The sequence below is a fragment of the Oxyura jamaicensis genome, chromosome 8 (genome assembly GCF_011077185.1).
Source record: "Oxyura jamaicensis isolate SHBP4307 breed ruddy duck chromosome 8, BPBGC_Ojam_1.0, whole genome shotgun sequence".
In the NCBI taxonomy this organism is placed as follows: domain Eukaryota; kingdom Metazoa; phylum Chordata; class Aves; order Anseriformes; family Anatidae; genus Oxyura; species Oxyura jamaicensis.
The window spans coordinates 3486780-3512765 of NC_048900.1; the positions used below are offsets into that span (position 1 = coordinate 3486780).

A 25986-nucleotide genomic window follows, 5' to 3' on the forward strand; every position below is an offset into this window, starting at 1 on the left:
GTCGGGCCGGAAGTGGGCTGGGAAGGGCTGGGGAGGGCTGCGGAGCGCTGCCGGCCCCCTCCCGGCCCCCTCCCGGCACCGCTGCCGGCGCTGCCCGGCCCTGTCCCTGCCGTTTCCCTGCCCGGCCCGGCCCGGCCCTGCCCCGCCGGCCGGGCACGCCGCCGCCCCGCACCATGCTGCCCCTCTCCATCAAGGACGACGAGTACAAGCCGCCCCGGCTCAACCTGCTGCGGAAGGCGTCGGGCTGGTTCAGGTGAGGGCCGGGGCCGAGCCCCGCCGAGGGGTCGAGGCCGGGCCGCCCGGCCAGGGGCCGGGGCCGAGGCTTCCGGCCGTGACCTGCTGTGTGTCTCCGTGCAGGTCCATCCTGGCCGACAAGACCTCCCGCAACCTCTTCTTCTTCCTCTGCCTCAACCTCTCCTTCGCCTTCGTGGAGCTGCTCTACGGCATCTGGAGCAACAGGTACCGGGCGGCCGGCGGGGGCGGCTGTGCGCGCAGGAAGCGGCGCCTCCCGCGGCTGCCACGTCTCCCTCCGGCGGGGCCGGGCCTGGGCTCGGGCTCAGCTCTGCGCTGCTCCGCTCTGCCCGACGGGGCCCCGGGGGCTGCCGAGCCCCCAGCGAGATGTGGCAGCTCCCGAGGCGGGGTTCCTGTCTGGGGCGGCCGGCCCGGCGGCTGCTCGCCTGGCTGGGGGAGGCCCGGCCTCGCAGTGAGCCCCGGGATCCGGGGGCTCTAACCGCTTCCCCCTGGCCGCTTGCCACGGGGATCCTTTGTCTGGAAATGGGAGCTTGTAAATGCTGGGTGGCAGAAACCGGCACCCGACCGACTGTCCCAGCTCTGAATGAGAAACGAGAATTAAAACCTCCAGGTATAGAGAAGTGGCATATAAATCCACAAAGGTGTAAAAGGTGGCAGGGACTTGATTAAACTGGTACTGAAAAAATCTGTAGTAGAACGTAATCAGGAGGTGTGAAGTAACTGCTCTATGGCGTTACAGGTAGAGAACAGATAATGTGGCACCTTCATCACGTGCTCTGTTCTCAACAGAGATGTTATTTTATGGTGATATTTATAAGTCCGCACATCAGTTGACTGCCATGGGAATGTTTTAAGCCCAACAATTTCTCCTTGCGTGTGGAATTCAAAGAGGTCTTTATCAAAAGCTGTAGTATGGGCACAGATTACTCTGACACTTGATTAAGAGTCCTAAGGAGCACTGTCTGTTTGGAAACAGTTGCATCCTACTGCTTACAATATTTTTCTAATTCTCTCAAATTGTAGGATCAAATCCTTAACACTGTTTACAGTAACAGCTACTGTAATGCTAGTGAGAACCCTGTGTTGTCTGGAGCACAGACTCTCTTGGTGCTCTGCAGTCTGTCTCAGATGTACTTAGGTTTGACTTCGTTGGTTCACTTCTGCAAATTGTACGTGGACTATTGTATACGTAGTCTGAGTAAGAGTATTTCCCTGAATAGCTCAGGAGATGGGAATATTTTTTTGTAAATGGTTCAGGTATAGACAAGGGTATGTTCATATGTACTTGTTTTGTTTTAAGCATAATTTTCGTTAGTGTGATGAGGAATGAAATATCTAACAGAAAAGGTCTGTATATGAGATAAATAAACTAAGAAACTGAAGTGAAACTTGCTAGAAATTTGACAGGGAAGAATCGAGGTTCCTGGAACTGCAAGAACTCATTTATTCTTATTTGGTTTGGAGATGAAGAATTCAGATTTGCTGGATATTCATTAGCTGGACTTCATGTTTATATTTCAAATCACTAATTTCGGGTATTTTCACGTTAGGCCTAGTTTTTGGGCTTGAAAAAAAATATTTTATCAAGCCTCTCCTTGGTAGAGAGGAATAGCAGAGAATATAATGAGGCATGCCTACCGTCAAAGCAGATGGTTCATGCCTTGAAAGAACAAATATGTAAGTGGAAAAAAAGGAGCCGCATAAGGAAAATCACTTCTCTGTGATCTGAAGAGCACAGCTCCTCTGGCTGTCAACATGAGACATGTAGAAATGGAACATTTATGAAAGGGTTTTCAGTATCATCTTGAAGCAGCTCTTTATTCCAGTGCACCTGATGCTGCATTAGAAGCATGGTAAAGGTGATCTTGAATTCTGTTCTCACTAGTGTCCTTAATGATGGCAGTGAGACAGAGATGGTAAGACTGAAAAAAAACTGCCATGATTGTTCAGATGATTCTTCCCTTGGCTTCCATAGACTATGGATTTTCTGTTTGATCATGATTCTGAAAAATATGCCTTTATCCATTCAAATGTAAGGAGGTTCCATGAGGTCTTTGACTGGGCTATTCTTATTTCAAAATAAAAATCTATGACTTCACCCCCCAAAATTGTTGGTGCGTTCTAAAATACTTCAATCTTCATTTCTCTTTTTGATTATTTCTTATATTCTTCTTAGGTTTTGTTTACTGAGTTGCTGAGTTGTTTCTTTAAATCACAAAACCACGATCTAGGTTACATGATGCTCTTACAAATAGTCTGGAATGTTGATGTTCTTGAAGGACAGACAGCAGAACGGATGCTGTGTTTTCCTAGATGAGAGCTTAAAATTGAAGTCTGCTACTCGGGCTCTTCTGTTTTAAAATATTTACTGCACATGCATTTGTGCTACTAAATCAACTGTGGAAGTGTCCTCTCCTAGATGCGGTATGTGTGACTACAGGGTTTCTGCTAGATCATGCTCTGGTTGATGTGTTCTGCTGCTAGTGGCAGTTTTGCATGCATCCCCGTGTTACTACTGCTTAACTGGATCACTTGTTTACCTTAGTCATCACTTCACACCCACCTTTTTTATCCCTTTAATTTACAGGTCCTTAAAAGAAATCTCAGATGCAATCAGATTGCTAGATTACTAAAATAACTCTTACCAAGTTTCCTGTCTTTTGTGCAGCTGACTCACTTATTGCTGTACCTCGAATACTAAGTGTGCCTATGCCATGTAGTGAAATGTGTTGCAGACACAGTCTGTCCTGACCCATGGTGATAAATACACCTGCCTCTGTGTACTCTTGAGATCTTAGTTTCAGTCTTGAAAGCGGCTAGGCTGTTTTGGTGTTGCACCTGTGGTCATCTTGCAGGTTTGAGCACATTGCCATGATCCCTTGATGTATGGTTTCTGGCTCTAGAGGTATGGTTTCTGGCTCTAGAGCTAATGTGTTTTTTTTTGTGTGTGTTTGTTTCAGTAGCAGTTAATCCTTAGACATTCATATTTTCTGAGAGACTATACAAAAAAGCCATTTCATAATCACTGCAAGCTGAGGGCTACTTGCAGAACCTGTTTATGATCATTAATTTAGTCCAGTTTGACAACTGTTCTTTGCAGTTTCAAATCCTGTTTATATACAACATACAAAGTGATACAAGTATTGACTTATGAATTAAGTTGCTTTGACCTTTGCAGGGTAAAACAGCGTGCTAAACTTGCGAGTTAGTCACACAAAATTTTAACTGTGCACTGGCCATTAAACTAAACCATTTAACAAGTTGTCTTTCAGCCTCTGCTTCCTTCAGCTTCCAGAACAAAATGTTTATCATCTGCTCAATACCTTACAGCTGATAAGGGAAAGATACAAGGACTGATAAGGCTTACAAGCTGTGGCTCATCATTGTTTTAACACCATTGTATCACTTTTGAACTGAAATTAACTTTCATGCATTTACCTGAAAGCACAGTTGGAACAGGTAGTTGTTTGCTTTTATTTCAGTGCAGACATATTCCAGTCCAACTGGAGGAGGTATGGTGATCACCAGCAAAAAGAGCAAATGATTGCTATCTTTAAACTTTGCAAAATGAAGAAGCAGACGCCTGTAGCAAACTCGGTAAATTAATTTCATTCATGGAGGGAGCCATCAATAGCCAGTTTGTGGTCGCTAGGTACAAATACATTTGTAAGTTTAAAATATGCTTTGGTAGTGTCATTCTTTAAAGTTTAAAAAATGAAAAACTTTCCATGAAGTTTACTGCTGCTTAGTTTAGTAGCTAGGAGTAACTCTAATCAAGTGTTAGATAAATGCTTGTAAACATAAGGTAGGTATGTAGTAGTCAAAAGAACTTAAGGGAAGTACTTGTTGCAGTTCTTTTATTTCAGTCAAAAGAGAATATGATCTGTAGAATGTGTACTGAAACTCTGTTTTTCAGCCTTCCCCAATTGTAGAAAGTGTCAAGTTGCTGCAGTGGGAATGAACATCAAAGGAAAATTCTTAGCACTTTGTATCTGATAAAGCATTAGCTCTGAAATAAGGTGCCTGAGGGGAAAACTGCTGTGCTGAAGTAGACTTCACTATTATAAAAAATTCCAAGACTGTGAACTAAAATTATAAATGGAAGACCTCAGTCTTTACAGGCCTAAATTATTTGGTCACAGGCATACATTGCTCAATTTTACAAATGCTTATTGTGGTTGAATCTTTTTTTTTTTTTTTTTTTGGCTGTAGACATTAAAATTAGGTGTGTGTGTGAAAACTCTTTCAAAGTATCGCATTTGAAAATGCATTTGGGAATATTGCTTTTGTAAATGGTGTTAACAGTAGTCTTCACCAGAACAGTTCTAGTTAACTTATCTATATGCTGCATATAATATATACTCAGCAGCAATATCTTTAAACCCATTTTTTTTAACTAGGAGTAAAATACTACTTTTATAAACTTATATGGGGCCAGTATTTAAATACAGCTTGTATGTGTGCACTTTTCTAGCCAAATTTGCTTATATGGTCACTGAGGAACCTTACCTTCTTTTGTACGCTTGCTGAAATGGCCCATCTCAGCGATGTGCTGTGCTGGTGATCTATCCTTCTATCCAGTAGGGATATATCTTCCGTAAGACTTTGTGACTTGCAGCAGAAGCACCTTATTGTGGTTCTGGTCCGTACTAGAGAGGATCCTTAGCAGCTAATTGCCTGTTGGTACGCACTGACCAGCTGAATTTGGGAGGTGAAGTGAACCTTTTAGTCAAATAGCTCAGTCACTGTGGTGTTTTCTTTTTAGTTTTCTTTCTTGGAAGAGAAACGGACTTTTTCTGTGGGTGGGGATTAAAGCTAAAGAATTGAAAAGATAAAATCTTAATTTCTGAACATCGATGTGTTGCCTAGAGAAGGTATTGAGCACCTAAATGTCATAGCTACCCTGAAAAGCTAACTGGAGAATCAACAGACTTGTCAGAAGAGCAAAATGAATGGAAATAATCATTCTCAGAAACTCTTCATCCTGTGGAGCATTTTGAAATTGGCACTTAATGCTAGTTAAATCATAATTCTTGGTAAACTTTTCTATATTCTGTATCAGCTATATAACCTAGGATATACCAGATCCTTAATGTAACTTGAAAACCAGACTGTTTTGTCCCTGATATTTAAAAGAATTAAAAGAAAAAAAAAGTATAGATTTGGTCACAACACGTAAGTGAATTTCTATTCTGAGAACTGTCCACGCACCGAAGGCATATTTTTCTGGCAGCTGTCAGGATTTGTATCACTAATAACGTTAATGAGCTGCATTGATTTGGAAGTTTTCTTCCAATTCAAAACTTCTGTTGTTTAGGCTGAGGCTTTGCTGAGACATTGCCTTGATTTCTTTTGAAATCTTTATTGTGGTCTGAATATCTGAGGTCCTTGGGTACATCCATGACAACAGTTCTGATTAACAGCATCTTTCTGGTTATGATATTTTTGTCAGGAAGTACAACCAGTAGAGCTGTGACAAAGTGAACTTTAACTGCATCAAGAAAATAAGTCCTGTGTGTTGTATTTGTGTGGTAGGTGATCCAAAAGTCTATAGATATTTGCTGAAAGAGTTTAAAAATGCTTTGTAACTGGGTGAAACAGATCAAGATCTTCAGAAAGCATGTAATATAAATTGATTTTGTTTTCTAAACTGTTTTCTAATTTGAGGTCGTAAAAAGTAGAAGTTCAATTCTTTGATAGACTTAAGAGCTTATGTTACAGTAATCCTGTGCCCCTTGTGGGGGAATTCTGTCAGAGAAAATGGATGAACCTGGCTTGTCCACCATTACTTGGTATTGATAAACAGAATTAAAAATACTTGTTATTTGTGGGCGTGTCTACTGCAGGGGCTTTGGTTTGTGTCAGCAGAACACCCTCCCACACCCCCCACCCCAACATCATATGCTAGGATTTTTCTCTAAGCAGTCTTCCAAAGCACCTTTACTAGGCTGACAAAAGCAGTTCTGTCAGCATACTTTCAATGGCCATCTAGTGGGGGTTTCTGCCTTGTGCTAGCAGAAACGTGCCTGAGGCTGACATAGTATTGTGCTAGTCACAAACTGAATGTTCTCTTTTTTCTCCTACCCAGCATAACTTGTTTTTTTTTCTGCTCTTTTCCAGTTTAGGTTTAATATCAGATTCTTTTCATATGTTTTTTGACTGCACTGCTCTATTGGCTGGATTAGCAGCTTCTGTTATTTCAAAGTGGAGGTCCAATGATGCTTTCTCATATGGGTAAGAGACTTCAAGCTGTTACTCTAATGTATTTCAGTAAATATCTAGGTGGTAATTTGTCACTGTATACACAAAACCTCTTTTTGCAAAACAAGGAAAAGTTATATTGAAAGCGTGCTTTTTAGGGTGAGTTATTTAAACCTTTAATACGAACAGGAAAAAATGTAAAAGTGTTGCTTTTGGCGAGCACATTTCACTTCTAAGAGCTCTGCAATAATACTACTGCCAACTGGTTAGGCAGCAAAAGGCTTCCATGCTTTGTCACGTGTACAGCACCAGTGTATCAAGACCAACTGCAGCATGGGTTTGCCTGCGTGGTGTAGTGAGGTACGTTACAGGGGATCTTGGACTGGCGGTGCTCCATGCCTTCTTCAGAACAGTAATCAATGAAAGGAGCAAGTCTCAGTGGTGGTGCATCTGACATTATGACCTATGCCTTGCAGAACCAGCAGTATGCAGCAGGTGTGGCTGTCATGGCTGTGGCTGCCGCTAACAGCTGCCAGTAACACAGCTGTACTGGCTGAGGAATGGCAGCCCATACTGCCCCTCGTGGAGATAGTTGCTGCAGTGGTTCTGTTTCAAGGGAACTTGGTTCCACTGTGCCCTGTAAAACAGTACTGGTGATGCAATATTATTCATCCGTGATGCTAATTAATTAACAGCAAATGAGCTGTAACACAGGTTGCTGCAATCCCCATGGCATTACTGACCTGAATGTCAGCATTTAGCTTCAGCTGTCTTGCCTAAGCATGGATTGTGTGGTTTGGGACTCAAAACACTGTTTAATTAAGGTAGAAATTCTGGTATACCTAGAAATCAGCTTAGGAAGAATTGATTTTGCCATGAACTAACTGCAATGAAGGCGGGTTTTGTTTTAATTACTGCCCTGTATTTAAACAGCTTACATTCAATTTATTAAAGTACAGCCACCATATATTAAGCCTGGTGTTTCCTACACTGGAATTGTATGTTAATCTAACCTGGCTCTTTCTTCATTGGAGAAATTTAGTAGCTGAAATAATTATTTTTTACTTAAGACCTTTACTAAAAATCCCCGTTAAAGGGGAAACAGATTAATGTATGGCTAATTTGATATTAAACAAAACTTTAGGTCAACATTCTTAAGTAAACACATGAGTTGTAATCATGTTTTATGGTTTCCAGATATACATTTATATCATACCTTCCAGTACAGACTATCTGAAATGGGAAGTATCGAAAGCTTTCTTTCATCCAGGTCAGGTAATGGCTGCAGAGGCAAGCTCTTGCTGATTTTGCAGTTGGGTATGTGGACAAAGGTAGAATACTTAAGTTAGACTGGTGGGTTAAGGAGTGGGGTTGTTGTGAGATACTATCTTGCTTGCTCAATTCTCTGTACCTGCTTTGCTTTTGCTTACTCCACTTATCACTTCATTGTTTTATTACTGTTACCTTCCAAGTGATCTCAGAGTTGCTGTTCTTTAGAACAGCTGTGGAAGTTGAGTAAAAGTTTGCTGTAATGGTGAAATTTCTGTCAACATAGAAAACAGTGAATTTCATATAATTATCTGTAGCTTATATACTCTATCCTCATTTGGAAATTCCATGTGTAATTCAGTTGTTTGAGAACTATAAATTTGTACTCCAGTTTCTAAGTTTCACTTTTCATTTTCAGTGTTTAAATGGAGGTGGTAATAACTGCTGTTGCTTTTTGTTTCTTGCAGATATGTCCGAGCAGAAGTACTTGCTGGCTTTGTAAATGGTTTATTCCTCATCTTTACAGCATTCTTTATATTTTCTGAAGGTGTTGAGGTATGTAATGATGGAAATTACGCCATCAATTTTCACATTTCTATTTGTATCAAATTTCTATGTGTAGAGTTTATTTAATGGGGATGAATTTACTGAAATCACTCCTTAAAGATCTGAGATCTGAACAGCGTATTGGGCCATCTGAAATTGCTGTTTTGTGATGTAAACACAGTGTATCAGTACTAGCTTCTTAAATAGTGTTTTGATGGTGTGTAAGGTTCTGTTATCTTGGTGCTGTCCTTTTTCAGCCAGTGTATAGTATATCTAGAAAGACCCGTATTTTTCATTGTTAAAGGCCAAATGAAGATGAGAATGAAGGCCAAAGATTGTCGTACAGAGTAGAGAAGTTAATCATAAGAAATGGAAGTACATTCTGTGAGGTTTGGATAACTCATCTAAGAAAGAGCATTATTTTCCAAATCTTCAAGTCTGATACAAATGTCAAGTGGTGATACTTTGAACTCTTACAAGGACACTGTTCTGGATTTTTTTAATAAAATGATTCAGCTGATAATTTAGAGATTAAAATTTAGATATCAAAGTTGTCTGCACTGAAGTGTGGTATTATTAAATTTGATAACTAATTCTGATCAGCTTGCGTGAAGTTTTACTTCTTAATGATATGCCATTTATTTATTGTTCAGAATAAATTCATTTTTATTTATTTATTTTTAATCAATAGAGAATTGTGAAAAGCTGTCAGGAAAGTTTCTTCTACATAAATGATCTTGTAAATACTTCAAAAGCAGTACAAACCGGGCTGAAATTTCCTAAAATATTGGGAAAAGCTGAGTCCAAATCTAGAAACAGCAACAAAACTTACTAGGAAAATTAAATAATACTCTTTACCCTTCCAGTGGGAATGTTAAAACATCATTGCCATCCTGCTGGTCTTAGCTCCCACGCAAGTAATCTTTTTTTTGTGATGATGACCCCTTTTCTCCCTGTCACTTCAAAATTTTGCATCTGCTGAAAGTTTCATTGTTTTTCTGTTGCCTGTACCTTTCATCCCTGTGGATGAATGTTGAACGTTTTCCTCTCCTTTCAGTAGCAGTTTACATTCTTCAGCACTTAACTTCAGATTCAAATTGTGTTAGTCCTACTTTTTTCTAAAGCTTTTTCAATATAGATGTTAAAGTTTAAAAACAAAACCACAATTTGTTCTCATCTGTTGTTTCATTCCCCTCATCCTCATCTCCAAAGGAGAAAGAAAAAGCTTTTTAGACTCCTGGAAATTGTTTGTTATTTGGGCAATCCATGTATTACAGCAAACATAATGTTTTTGCGTGTTCTAAAGCTGAATCCCACAGGAACATGAGATCTTACAATGAATGCTAGCTAGATTGCTGAGAATATTTTAATATACTTCCACAGCTTTGTTTATAAAATGTCAGCTTCAGACAATAAGAATCAGCATGTGCACCGTCTCAGAATTTGGAAGTCCTGAGTAATTCTTAATTATGTCTCTTTGTATACCTGTTTGTATGGGAGTGCTCCTGTGTCTAAACACTTTTGTGCTACCTTTTTCAGTGCCTCTTAATAATGTGATGAGACTGTAAAAAACATCATGATTGCTTCTTGTTTTTTTTTGTTTTGTTTTTGGTTTTTCCTAGAGGGCACTGGAACCTCCTGATGTGCATCATGAGAGACTTCTTCCGGTTTCTATACTGGGATTCATTGTAAACCTTATAGGAATATTTGTTTTTCAACATGGAGGTCATGGGCATTCACACGGTTCTGGTAGGACATCTGTAATTTTCAGTACTTTTTACTTTCTTAGCACACTGTGTTCCAGACCCCTATTGTCCTTCAGCGGCAGCCCCAGTATTACATTTTTAGGTCTCTTTAGTGGCAATCCTGGACAAATGTATACGGGGCTTGTTGCAGTGTTGATGTCCGTGTTTTATCGCCAGCCCTAGTTACTACTGTAACTCATGTGCTCTCACATAGTTCTCACCGAGTAACTGTAAGACCTGGAACTCCAGAATCTGCATTCTGGAACATGAATTCTACTGCACCTTATTGGAAGAGAGATGCAGAATATCGTCTGGACAGAATTAAGCTGTAGTCAGGCAGGGTCTTTATGAGCAAAATGTCTGAATCAAATTGTAGTTATAGGATGAAGATTCAAGTACTTTTCAACTTAGGGTCTTTTGAACTTTAAATGCAGAATTTGCCTAAATGTATATAGTAAACATTCTTTTATTTTTTCCGCCCGGCTAATTGGTAGCTATTTCAGCTTAACATATAAACTGATAGTATAAAATAGTCTATAGACTTTAAGCTTTAATTTTTAATGTATGAATAATAGCCAGTTTCCAATTTTTAGCTGTTTTTAATGTGCTTGTATCTAGTTTTGTGCACATACTGAGTTTTGTTAAAAATAACAGCTTGTTTCAGAAGTAGGAATGTATAAAAATACTTGACTTTTCTAATCGGATATGTATTTCATATGGCTACACAGCACAGGTTTAGATATAAACAGCTTGTGTTAATTTTATTCTAATTTATTTAAAGCCCCACCTTGAAGTGACCTAAAAGATGAATATGTTTCAAGTAGCTTAGAGTCAAATGTAAGTATACTGCTATTTGGCACTTACATTTATACTCATTTGTTTATAGGGCATGAACACAGCCATTCTCTGTTCAATGGTGGTCTCAGCCATGGACACAGTCACAGAGGTCATGGTCACAGCCATGAACATAAACATGGACACGCTCATGACCACAGCCATGGCCATGGACACTCTCATGGTCAGGATTATTGTCACGGTAAGTGCTTAAAGTCATAGACTATGTCTTGACTTGGATATTTAAATGTGGTATTACTGATTTTTCTGAACAGAAGAGAGATGCTGGCAGCTTGTCGTTGTAAGCAAACAAGGAAATAGCTTCATTAAATGTGAGGGGTGCTACATCAGTGCCCTGTTTTGTGGGTCATTTTGCTAAATGCTGTTTAATTTGTGATCTATGCAGTGTTAGCTTTTAAAAGTTTTAATTTACCTTTATATTTTGCATATTCACCTCAATTTTATGTGCAAGCAAAATGTAAGAGTATGTATGCAATAGCGATACAATAATTTAATAATAATAATATAATCATAGTAAGTGCTTTATTTCAATTTTTGATGAAAATTAACAGACAAAATTAAGATGATTTGCTAACTTCCCTCTCATGTGTGGTCCTTGCTCTCTACATTTTCCCCACCTTTCTTCAGTAGAACGATTTGATTCTTGCATAAACTGTTATATATCCTCACTAGAAGTCTTGCTATCCTATGACAGTTTTTTTCTTAAGAGATTTTTCTGACTTGTTCCACAGAAGCCTTAATCTACTTGAATGAGAGGATTTTTTGGACTTAGTTTTACCTTCTCTGTCTTATCTGTCTTGTTTTACATAACATTTAAATGCTTTCTTGATGGAAAAAGTCCTTGTTAGCAAATTTATTGGTTGTAAGCTTTTTGCTTGTATGTATGGCTTGTATTCTTGAGATGGCTTCTTTTGCTAAGTACTAGAAAGATCTTGTTTCTCACTTTTTTGTTAAAGAAACATATGTTGGTCTTTATATATTTGTGGTATGTGTGTATATATATTATATATAAAAGACCATTGTGCGAAGCGGTGCTTTCTTTAAAAATATATGTTTTAAGACTTAATTATTACATTGCTAGAGCAAACCTAGTCATAGTGAGCAGCTTTTCTGTGCAAGAAGTTTCAGAAAGGAAGACCATAACTCATATGCAACTGGAGGGAGTCTTTGTGTAGGTTAATATGCCAGTATTAATATTGTCTTCACAGATGACCATTCTCTTGAAGGGATGACTGGTTCCAGCAAGCAGATCTTACAAGGTATGAGAATAAATATAGTGTTTTATTAGTTTATTGTGGTATGCCTGTGAGTGTTCATTGCACATCTCTTTCAGAGGGTGCCTCTGGGTAAATGCTACCTCTTTCTTAGAGGATATATTCTGTGAAGTCCTATAGTCTGTGAACAGACCAGTGCCATACCGTGTGCATGACTGGGCATTGAGACATTCCATGAAGTATAGACGTAATGCTTTGGCAACACAGTTTAAAATGGAGATCCCAAAACTGGGATTCAACTTCTGTTATGATGCTGAAAAATCAAAGAAAAAAGCATGAAAGAGTGGTTAAAAGCAGAAATCTAAGATGCTGAATTGAAATGTATGCCTTGGGAAGTGGAAAAAGTGCTATTATTAAGGTAGGCTGTATTTGAAAAATGTGGATGGATAAATAAGCTCAGTAACTCTTCAGCAATTAAAACGTCATTTCATCAAGCTATTACACTTGGTTTAAACAAGATCATCATTCAAGCTGTAATCACTTGAAGGGGAATTGGAGTCAAGAATCTCCTGAGCATTAGTGCATATAAACTACTGATGATGTCAGTTCTGAGCTTTATTTTTTTTTTTAAGCATTCAAAAGTTAGAGCGTTAGAGTTGTACAATGTGAGAAGTAATTATCTGGCATAGCCAGATGTACATGCTGTGTTCTTTTATTGGGTGGTTTTCTGGCTTGCAAGGGAACATTTTCAACCTCTTCCAATGTTTGTATCTTCCACTGTTATATTTATGTATATTCAGTACTTCAACAACGGATATGAAAAGACTGACTTCCAAATGGAAGACACATTTTAACTGAATCACAGTTGAAAAAAAAAAACAGTTTATACATAGATATGTATATTTAACTTTTCAGTATTGTGCTGGGTTGGCCCTGGCCACCAAATAAGCAACCACCTGTTGCTCATTTGTCGCCATCCTGAAGTGGGACAGGAGAAAGAGAGTATAAAGAGGAACTAAGATTGGGATGAGATACAGGCAGTTTAAAAAGTGAAAGTGCGGGGGGTGAGTGGGTGCAAAGGCAATCCCTCACTACCTCCCAGCCAGACCCTGAGCAACAGCTACTGGAAAGACTCTGTTATTACTGAGCATGATGTTATGGAATAAACATAAATAACTAAATAATAATTATAATAAATGGAATATCCCTCTGGTAGTTTGGGACAGTTGTCCCTGCTGTGTCTCCTCCCAGCCTCACGTCTGTCCCCAGCCTACATGCTTTGGGGACAGAGGGAGTAACAGAGAAGGCCCTGAGACTGCTTGTGCAAGCATTGTTCAGTGGTAGCAAAAATACTGGTGAGTTTCTACAAACCTAATACCTGGTGCCATATGGCCTGCTGTGAAGAGGTTTAAATCTATGCCAGCTAAACCCAATATAAATGAAAACATAGGAAAATAGCTAGAATCATGATTTATAGTTGTGGGTTATTTTGGGACGGAGCGGGGAGTCTTACTGGAGTCACAATATTTGTGTTCAGAAAGCTGTGTCTGAGTGACTGTTCTTGTTATTGCCAGCAGAGAGCTCCAAAGACTAAGTTTTGGTAGCTGCAAAGTGCTCGATTACTTGTTTTTCAACTCAGTGTGCCTCAAAATAAGAGTGAGGTTATTCATGTCTGCAGTATGTAATTATCAGAATCATTTGTCTTAAATCTCTTTGCCAAATAACTTCTCAAAGATATTGCCAATGAAGCATCTTTCAAAGCTTTACAGATGTGTTATTAACATTCTTTATCATCTTATACAGTTCTTACCATTGTAAGTGTAAGGGGAACATGAGTTTAGAATAATACAGGTGGGTATTGAATGAAGAAATTTAGCTTTATCTGTTGATCACTGCTTAAGTTGATAGCCATGCCATGAAACACCCTTTTATGCTAAGTGCCAAAAATAATACAATTTCTTCAAGTGCTTTATATTTTAAGGATATGTTGAAACTCTGAAAGCTTTCTGTGTATTTGACAAAAAATGCAGAATTCAACAAGTACAAATCATGCTACCTAGTTCTTGCAACTCTTCTTCAGAGTCTTTGAAATATTTCCATGAGAGTACCAAGTTGTATTGATACGAATTAATCTCTTACAGGGGTATTTCTACACATTGTTGCAGACACGCTTGGAAGTATTGGTGTAATAATATCTGCTATATTGATGCAAAACTATGGTCTAATGATAGCAGATCCTATTTGTTCAATGCTGATAGCATTACTTATAGGCGTAAGGTAAGTGTTGATACCGCTGCTACTTGCTTGTATTTTCAATGCTAGTTACAATTGAACAAATTACAGCTCAGAAGAACAGGTTTATCTGTTGTGCTGATGCTCTACAATGCTTGTTTTTATTCCAAGATTGATACGTTACCTCTGTTCTGTGCAGCTGTCCTGGTGTATTTTGAAATGTTACCTTGTTTTTCCTTTTCTTCAGCTACTGCTTTTGCTTTTAAGTCTGCATATTTCAGCCCTGTTGGTGTAATACTACAAAAATGTCCTTCAGGTTCAAACCGTAGAACTCTTCCTCTCTGTATTAAGTACACTGTTACGTAAACCGATGTACTCCAGTAAATGGGGCAGAATGGCTTCAGTGCAGCTGAGCTGAGCCTGCTGGCACAGGACATGCCCTTGTCCCTGATGAATCCAGACTATTTTTTTTCCCTCGAGAGAGTTGTCTTTTCCTGTGCATTTGTATTCTGATACATCCTTATTCCTTTTAAGATTCAGTGAAAATGCTTCAAGTAGGTTTGTGCTTTCCCTGTTGTTGCTTACCAAGATCATTGTAAATGTGAATCTATTTGGATTTGATTGGCCAAGCAAACGTTTTGTTCGGCGATACTGTTATTGAGGCACTTCTGGCAACAGTTTCAATGGTGGCACAGGGCGGAGTGCTACAACTTGAGTTAGAACCTAATAGCTGAACACCTTTGTCTCTTCAGCTGTGGTGAATGTCACCTGATTAACTGCATACTTACATTTACACCATATATGGCATGTTTATACTATATGCATGGCAGCATTTGCAGAATTATTGATGTGAATCTCCCTATTTATCAGAGCAGGCCAACATGCTTCAGGTACTAACTGCACACAAAAATCCATGTACAAGCAATCACTATTAAATTACCACTTCAAAATAAACTCAAGAGGTTTACTTAAACATCCTGTAATTTTGTAAAGGACAAATTATTAGCAAACCAATTCTGTGACTGAAATCTCCAAAAATGGGAAAGAAAATGTGTAGGTTGCCACAGGGAAAGAAGCTATTGATGAGTTAAATAGAACACTGATTTCTGTACCCTTTGTATTTTAAGGGTCTGCCTTTGTGTACATGTGGAGTGTTGATCAAAAAATACCATGTGAATGATTTGTTTTTTGTTCTGTTCATACAGAGTTTGGAAGAAGACTGTAGCTTCCATAATAGAAGTTTGTAAAATAAAGCTATTCATAGGTCTTCTAGCATAGTTAGGCTGGTCCTATGGAGGTCTGTGTTCTACACTGAAATGGCTGGAGAATTCCACTACGTGCTGTGTCCTTTGACCCCATATCAGACCTAATGCTTAATGTGGTCTGTATCATTATTTTATTGGCTCAAAACACTGTAAATGATCTCTAGGATTGCTTTACTAAGTCTGAGTGCAGTCGTTTGCATTGTAGTCAGCAGAAGTAAATCTATGTTTGACACATCCTGGCACAGCAGTGGAGCAAAGACTAATTGCAGGCTTTGTTTTTTAAGCAGCCCAACAGACTTAATTAATAATGAATTTGAAACACACTTAAAGAAGATGATCAAGATGACTGACAGTTTCAAATCAGTATTTTGGTAGTCTGAGCCCCCCTTTGTGGTGTTTAATTTTAATAATTTTCATTTACGCTCCTGGTCATAACACCATTGTTTGTTCTACCATATTCTTCACTATGCCATGTGTGTAATGTGTTCTTTTACAAATTACTCAAACGGTTTTTCAAATTTTATCATAAGGAAATCTTTTGTTACAACAGTAGGGGCCCAGAGTAAAAAGAATATTTGTGTTTTGTTTTGTTTTGTTTTTTGGAAAAAAATAGCCCACCAATCTATAAAATCTCCCTCTTTCTAATTAAACCAACTTCCATAAGATGGAGTGGAATGGGACTACATGTGTGCACCAATAAGTGGACCTATACATGGGTGTGTAAGAAATAGGATTCTTTTTGTTGTGGCTGTAGTAAAACAAGTGTAGTTCTGAGTCAGGGATACAAAAGCTAGTCAGCTAAAGTAATTGTTCAAAAGTTCTGATGCTGTCTGGGGATTTTCTCCTAGCAGGGACTATAAAGTTTTGCTCATTTCAAGTAGGGTTGCATAAAAGCCCAGGGTACTGTGTCGTCTTACAAGGGTATGTTAGCTGACTGGTTAAAATACACTACTAGTTAGATTTAATTGTTGATCTTCCAAAGCTGTCTTGCATGAATCCACATATATGAAACTGTCTGTTTCCATTTAATCAGCTGTGTAGACCTCTGGTTCTACATCACATGTATCACTTACTGACTGGTGCGCTAGGCTAGGCAATGCTCTCCTTACTGCTGTTAACGTTAACCAGCAGAATCATAGAATGTCCCGAGTTGGAAGGGACCCATCGGGATCCTCGAATCCAACTCCTAGGGCAAGCAGAATCTTGAGCTTGGATCCTGTTCTATGCCTTTTAGTAATCTGAAGCTTTAAAAGAAAGCAGTTGGAATGTCAAAATCTGTATGGAAGTGCTTTTGTTCTTGGCTGTCAGTTTGTTATATGGGAGGGAGACTTCTTTCCAGAAGTGCCTCTTTTGGTGTGTGTTGACAGGATTTTTTTCTGTTTTGTGGTTGTTATGCTAATTATATCTCCCTTGACTAATCTTTGATGGGTATCAATAACGTGAAAGTTAACTGTGAGTAATTTTACTGTCTCACTGAAGTCTGCGTGTGGTGGTTTTACCGTGCTAGGCAGCTGAACACCACCACCGCTCTCTCACTCCCCCTCCTCAGATGAGGAGGGGAAGAAGTAAAGGAAAGAACAGCTCACGGGTTGAGATAAGGATAATTTAATTAAAGAGGAAAAAAAATATTAAGGAAATATTATTAATTAATTCAACTAAAGGGAAAAAAGGGAAAGGGGAAGAAGGAGGGGGAAAGGGAATAACAAAACAAAACAAGTAAAGGCTATGTGGAAGTGCAGAGGAAAGAAATTACTTCCCGCAAATGAGCGATGCTTGACCACGTCCTTGAAGCAGGGCCTCAACGCACGTAGCCGGTGTTCGGGAGGAGGACAGACGTTTTCGCAAGGAGAGCCCACCCCTCCCCTCTTCTTCCTTTTTCCACCTTTTATTGCTGAGTGTGACATCATATGGTATGGAATATCCCTTTGGTTGGTTTAGGTCAGCTGCCCTGCTGATGTTTCTTTCTTTTTTGCCCACCCCCTAGGAGGGTCAGAGAGAGTCCTGATGCTGTGCCAGCACTGCTCAGCAGCAGACACAACACTGGTGTGATCCCACTGCTGTTCTAGCTACAAGTGCAGAGCGCAGCACTGCATGGGCTGCTGCAGGGAAAGTTCACATCCCAGCCAGACCCAGTACACTGTGGTATAAGAAAGGGGACAAAATTCTATCTTTGAGCACTTGTGCTGGCCTTCTGTTGTTTGTTCTCAAATGCCAAGCATTTAGGATTGACTTGCCTAAAGTACAAGTGCTTTTCCATCATCAGATGTATCTTGCTGAACTCTGTATCAAATTTTACAAAAAAAAAAAAAGACTTTGTTTCCTGAAATTGCTTCCAAAGAGACCTCATTGTGACCTTGGGGGCTGCTTGTTTGTGTTTGTTTTTCTTTAAACTATTTTCTGTGATACCTGTGTATTCAAAGTGGGAATAAAAGCAGAACACAAGTCCTAATTTCTTTCCATGAAACTGCCGTGCCTAAAAGGCCAGTAAAATGTCAAGGCAAATGCATGTAAGTGTAGAGAGCAAATATTGATCCTAATCTAAGACAGCTTGTATGCAGATGAAATTTGTTCAATTTATGTTGATCGGTTGCTTTCTTTAATGTTGGGCACCTCTCTGTGAGTCAGCATTACTGTTCCATTTTCTGAATGATGGCAAAGCTTGCCAAAACAAAAATAAAAGTCTCAGAAGTATCTATGGGATGACTAACGAACTCCTCTCTGCAATATAAAGCTGGACAGCCTCTATTTTGTCTTGTGCGTATGCACGAAACGTTGATCAACAGCTCTTCAGAGAGGTCAAGCAGTGCTTTTATTTCAAATGGTCGAGCCTTCCTGTAGACAACATCTCTAATTAGTGCAAATTGTCAACTACTGATCCTTCACTGAGGCTGCTCTCAGGTGACGTAACTCTCTGCCTAACTCCTTGTGAGTTAGTGTGGAACATTCTGTCTGCAGAGTAAAAATCCGGTGTGAGATGGTCCCGAGGTTGTTTTCAGCGGCAAATACAATTCTCTAAAGCTTAGCAGAAGCAGGACTTTGGTAGCTCTTTCAAGACTATAACAGACGTGAGATCAGCACTATGGCCTTCTGTGTTCCAGTAAAAGCCCATCTTCAGTAGGATTCCTTAGAAATACTGTTAATATTTCTTACTTCCCTTGCTTTAGAATCAAACTTTTTGCAGGCAGAAAAACAGCCTGCATTCTCCTGTTCTGATGTGGAGAGGCAAGGGCATGAAGTCAGATTATTTTCCCTTTCAAATTTCATTATGATGTTACTTACTGTAGAAAGATTGTTTTTTCTCTATTTCAGCTGTCTATCGAGTCTTGACAAGCAGAGTCCTGTGGTCCCTCAATAGGAGGGCTATGTCCTGTAGTCCTTAAAAATCTTTGCATCATAAATCAATGGCAAACTCTATGAAGCTGGGGGGGAAGGTAGTGTAGCCTTGAAGTGTTCCTAGATACTACCGCTAATATCTGATTAATTTCTTTTATTACTTTGTGTACTATCTCATGGAAGTGTCCATTTAGTTATTAATGATAAGTAGGAAATGTTTGTTTAACAAGTCTGTTTAACTGGTATTTTGTTTAAAGACTTTTTATTTAAAAAAAAGCTTGGCTATTTCATAGTTATTCAGGCTGTCACTCAAGATTTTTAGTGCATGTTTTCTCTGTAACTTAATACCAAAGACAAATGATTTCTCAAGTCTCTAAAACACTCTTGATATTTAAAACTAAATGCTCTTTTTCTTGCCTAAGATTTCTAAATGTTATTCTAAAATGTTGAAGCAATTTTTGTGTTTTGATCAACTTCGAAATTATTCGTCAGACAAAAGCCACAACTCCAGCATGAAGCAAGTAGTTTGTCCAAAACCAGGATAAGAGCCACATCTTTCTAGAACAGTACCGAAGGCATAGTTTGATTCTAGATTGGGTAGAGCACGTAGACTACATATTAAGTGGTCAAAGAAATGAGGCAATTTACTTCAGTCACTTAGTGAAGTTGTTTCTGTGGTTTCATCCTTTTCACATAAAGTCTAGAGTTGTTTGAGCATGATACGGTATGAAAGAGCTTTGGGAGAGGACGTGCCTGGATTGTTTGGGGCATATACCTGTAATACTTGGGGCATAACAATATGAAAATTACTAGTAAATGCTTTTGTTTTGTGTGCAGTTTTAAGCTGATTATCCTCACTTTTAAATAAAGGTACAGAAGGAATGTTCAGTTGCAAAACTGCCCCAAATGAGCATGCTCCTTGTTGGTGTTGTTTTGAGCCATCATTGCTAAATGGCACGTGCTGCCTTCATTTAGAGGGTGACAGTACCTGCCAGCCTTGGCATTCTGAGAACAGACCACTTCAGATTGGAGACGTGATACTAAACTTGTGATCCTTGTCTTGAGCAAAGCCTGCACAGTGGTTAAAATTGCCAATGCCAAATTTAAAAAAGGTTTATGAAAGTTAGTTCTGAAATGGGCTGACAGTCTTGGCACTGCAGATGTGGGTGGTGGCTGAAAAATGATTTTGAAATCCAGCTGTAGATTTTGCAGCTACAGTATTTGAATAACTATAGCTGGTCTTGGGTCCTAGCAGTGTTTGTTTACCTCCCACAAAAATCTTTCACAAGAATTCTTTATTTTACGCAGTGCTGACAGCTCTAAATGAATTTCCTGTTTGCCATCTGACTACAATAACTGACTACAATAACTGTAAAGGGTACTTAACCCCCGAGTTGTTTTCAGTCTTGCTGTTTGAGTTTATGCCAGTGCCAGTCCTGCTAGGTATGCTTAAAAAAGCAGTGGCATAATCAGGATGGGACTGGCATGGTTCTAAGTGTTGTCTGAATGGGATGTAAGCCCATCAAGATTCTGATGCTTTCGCACTTTATTGTTGTTAATCAAGCAGTGTGTAATAGTGGCAGGGTGGATTTATCAGATGGCAAGGAGTTTTATCTGCTTCAACACCTCTCTCACTTCCTCTGTAACAGTGTACGTGAAAGTGTGATGTGCTTTCTTGCTGTTAACTCATTTTGCACACAAGTCACTTTCACTATTATGGCTTTTGTTGAGGATATGTTTCTATCCTGAGTCTTGCTTTGGGTTAGTCTCTTTCAAGTTCCATTGCGTTGTATAACAGTGGGGTATTTTAGATTCAAAGCTTGGTAACTAGGGACAATTGTAAAGTTTCATCTGCTTTAGTAGCAATGCTTACAGACTGCTTAGACAAGGAAAAATTCTCTACTTGGTCAGAATCGTACATAATTTTCCTCGATAGTTCTTTTGTAATTAGAAAAAAGGGGGGGGGGGGAGAACTAGTGCAAAAGCTGCTGGGGGAGCAGCTACATGTATTTTCACTAATGACTAATCAAAAAATATAGGCGTGGGGGGAAGCTTAGTCAAAATCTCTGACCAGGCTTTCAGCATGCTTGGTATGATCCTCTTTCCTAGCGGAAAGATGAGAGGGAACTAATATTCGTAGTGCCTCCTGGTGCTTAAAAGATGTTAGTGTTTGAGAAAAGAACATATTGTGTGGACTTCAGTTTTTAATCCAAGGCTTTCTACTTCAGTAGCATGCATGAAACAATGGAATGTCAAAGACATCAGAAAGCTGGAATCCATAGCTTGTCATGTTTGGCTTACAGTGAGAGACTGCCTTGCGAGAGAGTGTCCCTTTGGACACAGATCTGTGCATGGGCTTGCGTGCTCTAACAGCGTTTGTGAGAGCTATCACATCATTGCTGCTGTCTTCTGGCCTTTTCAGCTTTGCAAAAGATAAATTTGAAGCTGAAGTAGCTTCCTAGTTAAAGGCATGACCTTGTGGATGTTTCAGCTTTTACATACCATCTCAAGCAACTCCCTGACTTGCCTGTATTCTTTGGATTTTTAAGATGTTGACATTTAATTAAACACTCTGCTTTTGGGTTTCTCCTTAAGTCTGGATAAGTGTAATTTATGCAGCATTATTGCCTAAAACTTGTACAGGAACTTTCTCTCTTACGGCGTTACTGTGGAGCCACTGCAGAAGCGTGAATAGGTGGAACCTTGCCAGCAGGAAGACAGTCTTCTAAACTGTACCACGTATGCAGTGGAGTGTCTTTCACCATTCACCTTTGAGTTTGAACTACTGATTCCAGTGTACTGCTTAAAACTGCTTCCTGTTGCCTGGCAAGAAGACAAATACTTGGTGCTTCTGCACATCATGGTGATTGCATAGACGCAACCTCAGATCGTTCTATTAGGGTAAAAGGCTTCAGAATGAAGCAGATCTTAAGTTTAAATACATCTTCAGCAAAACTGAACTCTCTGATGGGGATTTAACTTCCTCTTTTCAATGTGTGTCCAGAGTGAATCATCAGTTTCACTGACCAAATTCTTTTTTTGGGATGGGTTAAGTTAACATCCCCAACCTGCTAGTTCTACGTTCCTGCAGGCTGTCTCTCCAGATCTTCTGCTTGCCAATTCTTTTCTACTCCATCAGATAACGTGCATCAATTTTATTAAATAATGTAAATGTATGCAAATCTAACATGTTTGGGTCAGACTTTATGGGTGCTTTTTCCCATTTAGTGGTTTATTGCAATGAACAGGCTTGTTCCTACATTCTCCATTCTTTCAGTCTGTCCTCTGGGAAAAAATATGCAGCATGTGTGTTAGAAACCTTTGGATGCAAATGTTAGAGGGGCATTGTTGGATTTATGGGAATAGTCAGTGTTCAAAAAATCTTCTGTTCAGATTGCATTTGGAACTTTTTTTTAATTTGTTGGTCTTTCAAGCTCTTTATTAAGAAGCAAACCTGCATTTTTAACTAGCGAGTTAAACGGAAACAATTCAGCAATGAACTGACAGCTCCAGCTCCGTTTGTGATATGGGTGTTTAGTGAGATGGGTCCATTGATAAGAGACCCTTTTTCTTCTATATTTCTGTAATGCACTGTCCATAAAATGTAACACTCCACTGAAGCTTCCTTTAGACAGATTTAGCAATGCTAAGTTCAGGCATCTCCTGCTTGCCTCTAAGTGTTTCTTCCTCTTTCTGAAACAATTCCTCAGTAGCAGCACAGCTGTGTGAGGCGACATGGCAAGTATCAGGCAGTGAATTTGGCTGGACTAACAGGTCTGTTTACAAGGACAATTAGTTTTAGGGTGCTCATTTTCCCAGTGGCTCGTTATACAAGAGCTGTGCAACCTCTGACTCCTTCCCACCCTGGCTAAGGGTCGGCCACAGGGTGGGCTGAGCAGTTGAAGCTGTGTAAGCTGGCACTGCTTCCACATACGGGTGGAACCACATTTAAAAATGGAACAGAATGGTGAGGTCAGAGCATTCACTGCTTGGGAATATACAGCTGGTCTATACAGCGAGTTCTTCATTGCTCCATGAGATTTTAAATGAGGCTTTTCCAGTTTCCTTTAACAGCCCGCCCAGTTAATCTCTCAATTTCTTCCTGGTTGCTTTTCATCCCACTGCTCTGTGTATTTCAGTTGCGATGAGTGTTGAACACTGAAATTTAGCTTACAGCTTCTTAATTTATCATTGCTTTTGCTGTAGAGTGTTAGGTGACTGTTACACTCCTGAAATTAGATTGCTATGTAAGTTTTGGTATTGGGCTATAGATGGTCAACATCATCTTGAAAACTTTAGGATGCCCTACCAAACCAGGCATGATACTCTACTACTAAACAAAAGTCAACATCCCAAATGCATAAATAAGAGTGTAAATTTGTAGTGGTAGCTTTAGGGTGACTTACTGGTATCCTGGTGGTTTGTTATTTTTTGTTCTTTCTTTTTAAAAAAGAGAGAGGCATTAAATGTCTTCTTAGTTTGCTGATTAAACAAGACCATCAGTAAGGAGGGAGCCTTTAACTGCTTCCAAATGTTAAATCCTTGAGGTTGGATGAGACCCTACACTTAGTTCACTTCAAGAATATGCTAAGCTGTCTTTCTGACAAAATAACTTTGTAGCTGGACTGGTGCATACTAATTTTGTTTTATGAACCCCCCATTATTATCTTACTTCATAAGAAAAATATGCCTCAAACCAGGCACAAAGCAAAAACAGTTTCAGTTGCATATTTTTATGGTTGGTTGGTTGTGATTGCAATTGAAATAGGTTTTGGTTTTAAGCTCTACGTATCAGCTACTTTGTCATATAAGTTTAAGACGCTTAAATTTCATCCCAAATTCTCCTTACCCCCCATTACATTAACGCTATTTTGTGATTATTTGCTAATTGTCTCTGGGAAATCTGGGAAGAAGTAATAGTGCCTTTAACCAGACACCGTTACAATTTTGTCTGTCCTTTTACTTTCTGTAGCAGGTTTTTATGACAGCTTTCTCAGTTTCAGATGAAACAACTAAAGAAAAATTCAAGAGCATTAAGGAATGTCATTTTGATTTGTTCTGCAACTGTTGAAAGTTGCAGAAAATAGCTAACTTCCTTTTTTTCTTTATAGTATTGTTCCACTTTTAAAAGAATCCATTGGAATTTTGATGCAGCGAACTCCTCCTTCTCTGGAAAATGCCCTGCCTCAGTGCTATCAGAGGGTGAGCTCTTACACTTTGGCCATTTTGCATGTGATCAAACCACTGACTGAATGAACCTCAGGTGTATATGAGGATACTGTGATTTTTTTCCCCAGTAATGCCTGTGAAAGGCTCCTTAGATTGGACAAATGGAGATAGCAGTTTATTTTTATCTTTCTGAAATCCTAAATTGTATATAGCTTCGGCTCTGTATTTTAAAACTTGATAAGTTGTTTTAGAAAAAATGGACCCTGAAGCTTTTCCTCTCAGTCACTTGTGCTGATAGGGCATGATGGTTTTTTTAGTTCAGAGTAGTTTGTCTCTCTCAAAATCTAGTTCTTTCTTTAGTAAAGTGACACACAGTAACATTGAAAGTGTGTGTGTATGCAAGTTACTTTGGATTGGACTTTCCCTGGTGTATTCCTGTCTAACTTACCTTTTACTGTGTCATGATCTGACCACGTACAGCACCTTTACAAAGTTAATACAGTACATAATTTGAAGGATTTTTGTTAGAATTGGGCGTATTAATACATTTCCATGAATAGTTAGAATCTCTGTAATTTTTAATGGGAGAATTCCCACATTTGCAAAATCACAGTTTAAATTTGAGAGGGCATTCAACTAAATGATTTTTTTCTTGGACACCGTTTTCAGAAATGGTTTCAAGAAAATAAATGAAGAATGTAAATTAGCAAGATACAGAATTGGCCCACACATACTATCTGCTCTCAATGCTTTAAAATCACAGAGATAGTAATAACGAATTTAAATGAATTAGCACAAATTGGATGATGAACTAGATGTAAAAAGTCATATTGCCTTCAGTTTTTTTCTGTTGAAAATTTCAGAAAAAAAAGGTTTCTTTTATTTTTAGGTGCAGCATTTGCAAGGAGTTTACAGTTTACATGATCCGCACTTCTGGACCCTCTGTACCGACGTTTACATTGGGACTTTGAAATTACTGGTGGCTCCTGATGCTGATGGAAGGTGGATTCTAAGCCAGACGCACAATATTTTTACTCAGGTATGTCTCTCATAAGCAAAAATCGCACATCCAAGTATAAACAACTTGTCACATGATGTGACATTGTAATTCATATTAAGAAAAATGTTTCTGGTTTTGGTATCAATGTAACTGGTGAAAAGCTGCTCTGCTCCAGCTGTGTAGAATGATTTCAAAATACTGCCTAGCATAAGTAGAATTGCCTACCTTTCTGCATTAATTTTTTAATGTCACTTAGTGGAAATAACAGTTGTTTTCTGAGGTGATCAAGTTAATGCTCAACATTCTATTACGCATATTTGAAACTAATTTTACATCTCAAGTCTCTGAAGCATTGCGTTTTCCAAGTGAGTCATTCACTCTTCCATTGTTTGTAGCTTTGCAGTTTCAGAGCCATGTGTCTGGCAGGGGAATTGGGAGAACGAGGTCTATTGTTCTTACCTGACCTATGGAAATAAATGGAGGAACAGTTCGAGAAAGTAGATTTTTCTCCTTGGTAATACTGACCCTTATCAATCTTGATATAATTGTCCAGATGAGTGGCAAAACCAGCCATCTGAAAGGAAGTCAAGGGTGATTGAATCAGTCTAATCTTTCCCAGTGTTCTGCCTGGTATTTCAAGATCACCTGGCATAACCAGTGGCCATCACAATGCTGGCCTGACGCTGAGGTTAAATAAATGACTAAATGATTTTTTTTACGTTGTTTTATATTGAATGCTGATAAACTAAGAAAATCCAACTAAGCCTAGTTTAATAGGATTTTTGAGGAGATGAATACTTCGGCACAATGCGCATACCTCTACCAGAAGTTATTTTAGTGTGTCAATTCATTGTAGCCATTGTTGTTTCTTGCTAGAATCTCAGTGTAGAGCTGGTTCAAACCAC

At 39.1% G+C, this 25986-nt stretch overlaps 1 protein-coding gene across 1 annotated transcript in view; it reads left to right on the forward strand.

Moving 5' to 3' along the window:
* The first annotated feature begins 120 nt into the window (after nucleotides 1-120).
* The window catches only part of SLC30A7 (solute carrier family 30 member 7), a 30398-nt gene continuing 4532 nt past the window's right edge, over nucleotides 121-25986 (forward strand). Inside the window, exons 1-10 of the mRNA XM_035333448.1 lie at nucleotides 121-253; nucleotides 358-459; nucleotides 6373-6486; nucleotides 8190-8277; nucleotides 9891-10017; nucleotides 10900-11049; nucleotides 12077-12127; nucleotides 14224-14359; nucleotides 24024-24114; nucleotides 24971-25120. Coding sequence (XP_035189339.1) covers nucleotides 174-253; nucleotides 358-459; nucleotides 6373-6486; nucleotides 8190-8277; nucleotides 9891-10017; nucleotides 10900-11049; nucleotides 12077-12127; nucleotides 14224-14359; nucleotides 24024-24114; nucleotides 24971-25120 — 1089 coding nt within the window. The 5' untranslated portion in view covers nucleotides 121-173. The remainder of the gene's footprint in view (nucleotides 254-357; nucleotides 460-6372; nucleotides 6487-8189; nucleotides 8278-9890; nucleotides 10018-10899; nucleotides 11050-12076; nucleotides 12128-14223; nucleotides 14360-24023; nucleotides 24115-24970; nucleotides 25121-25986) is intronic.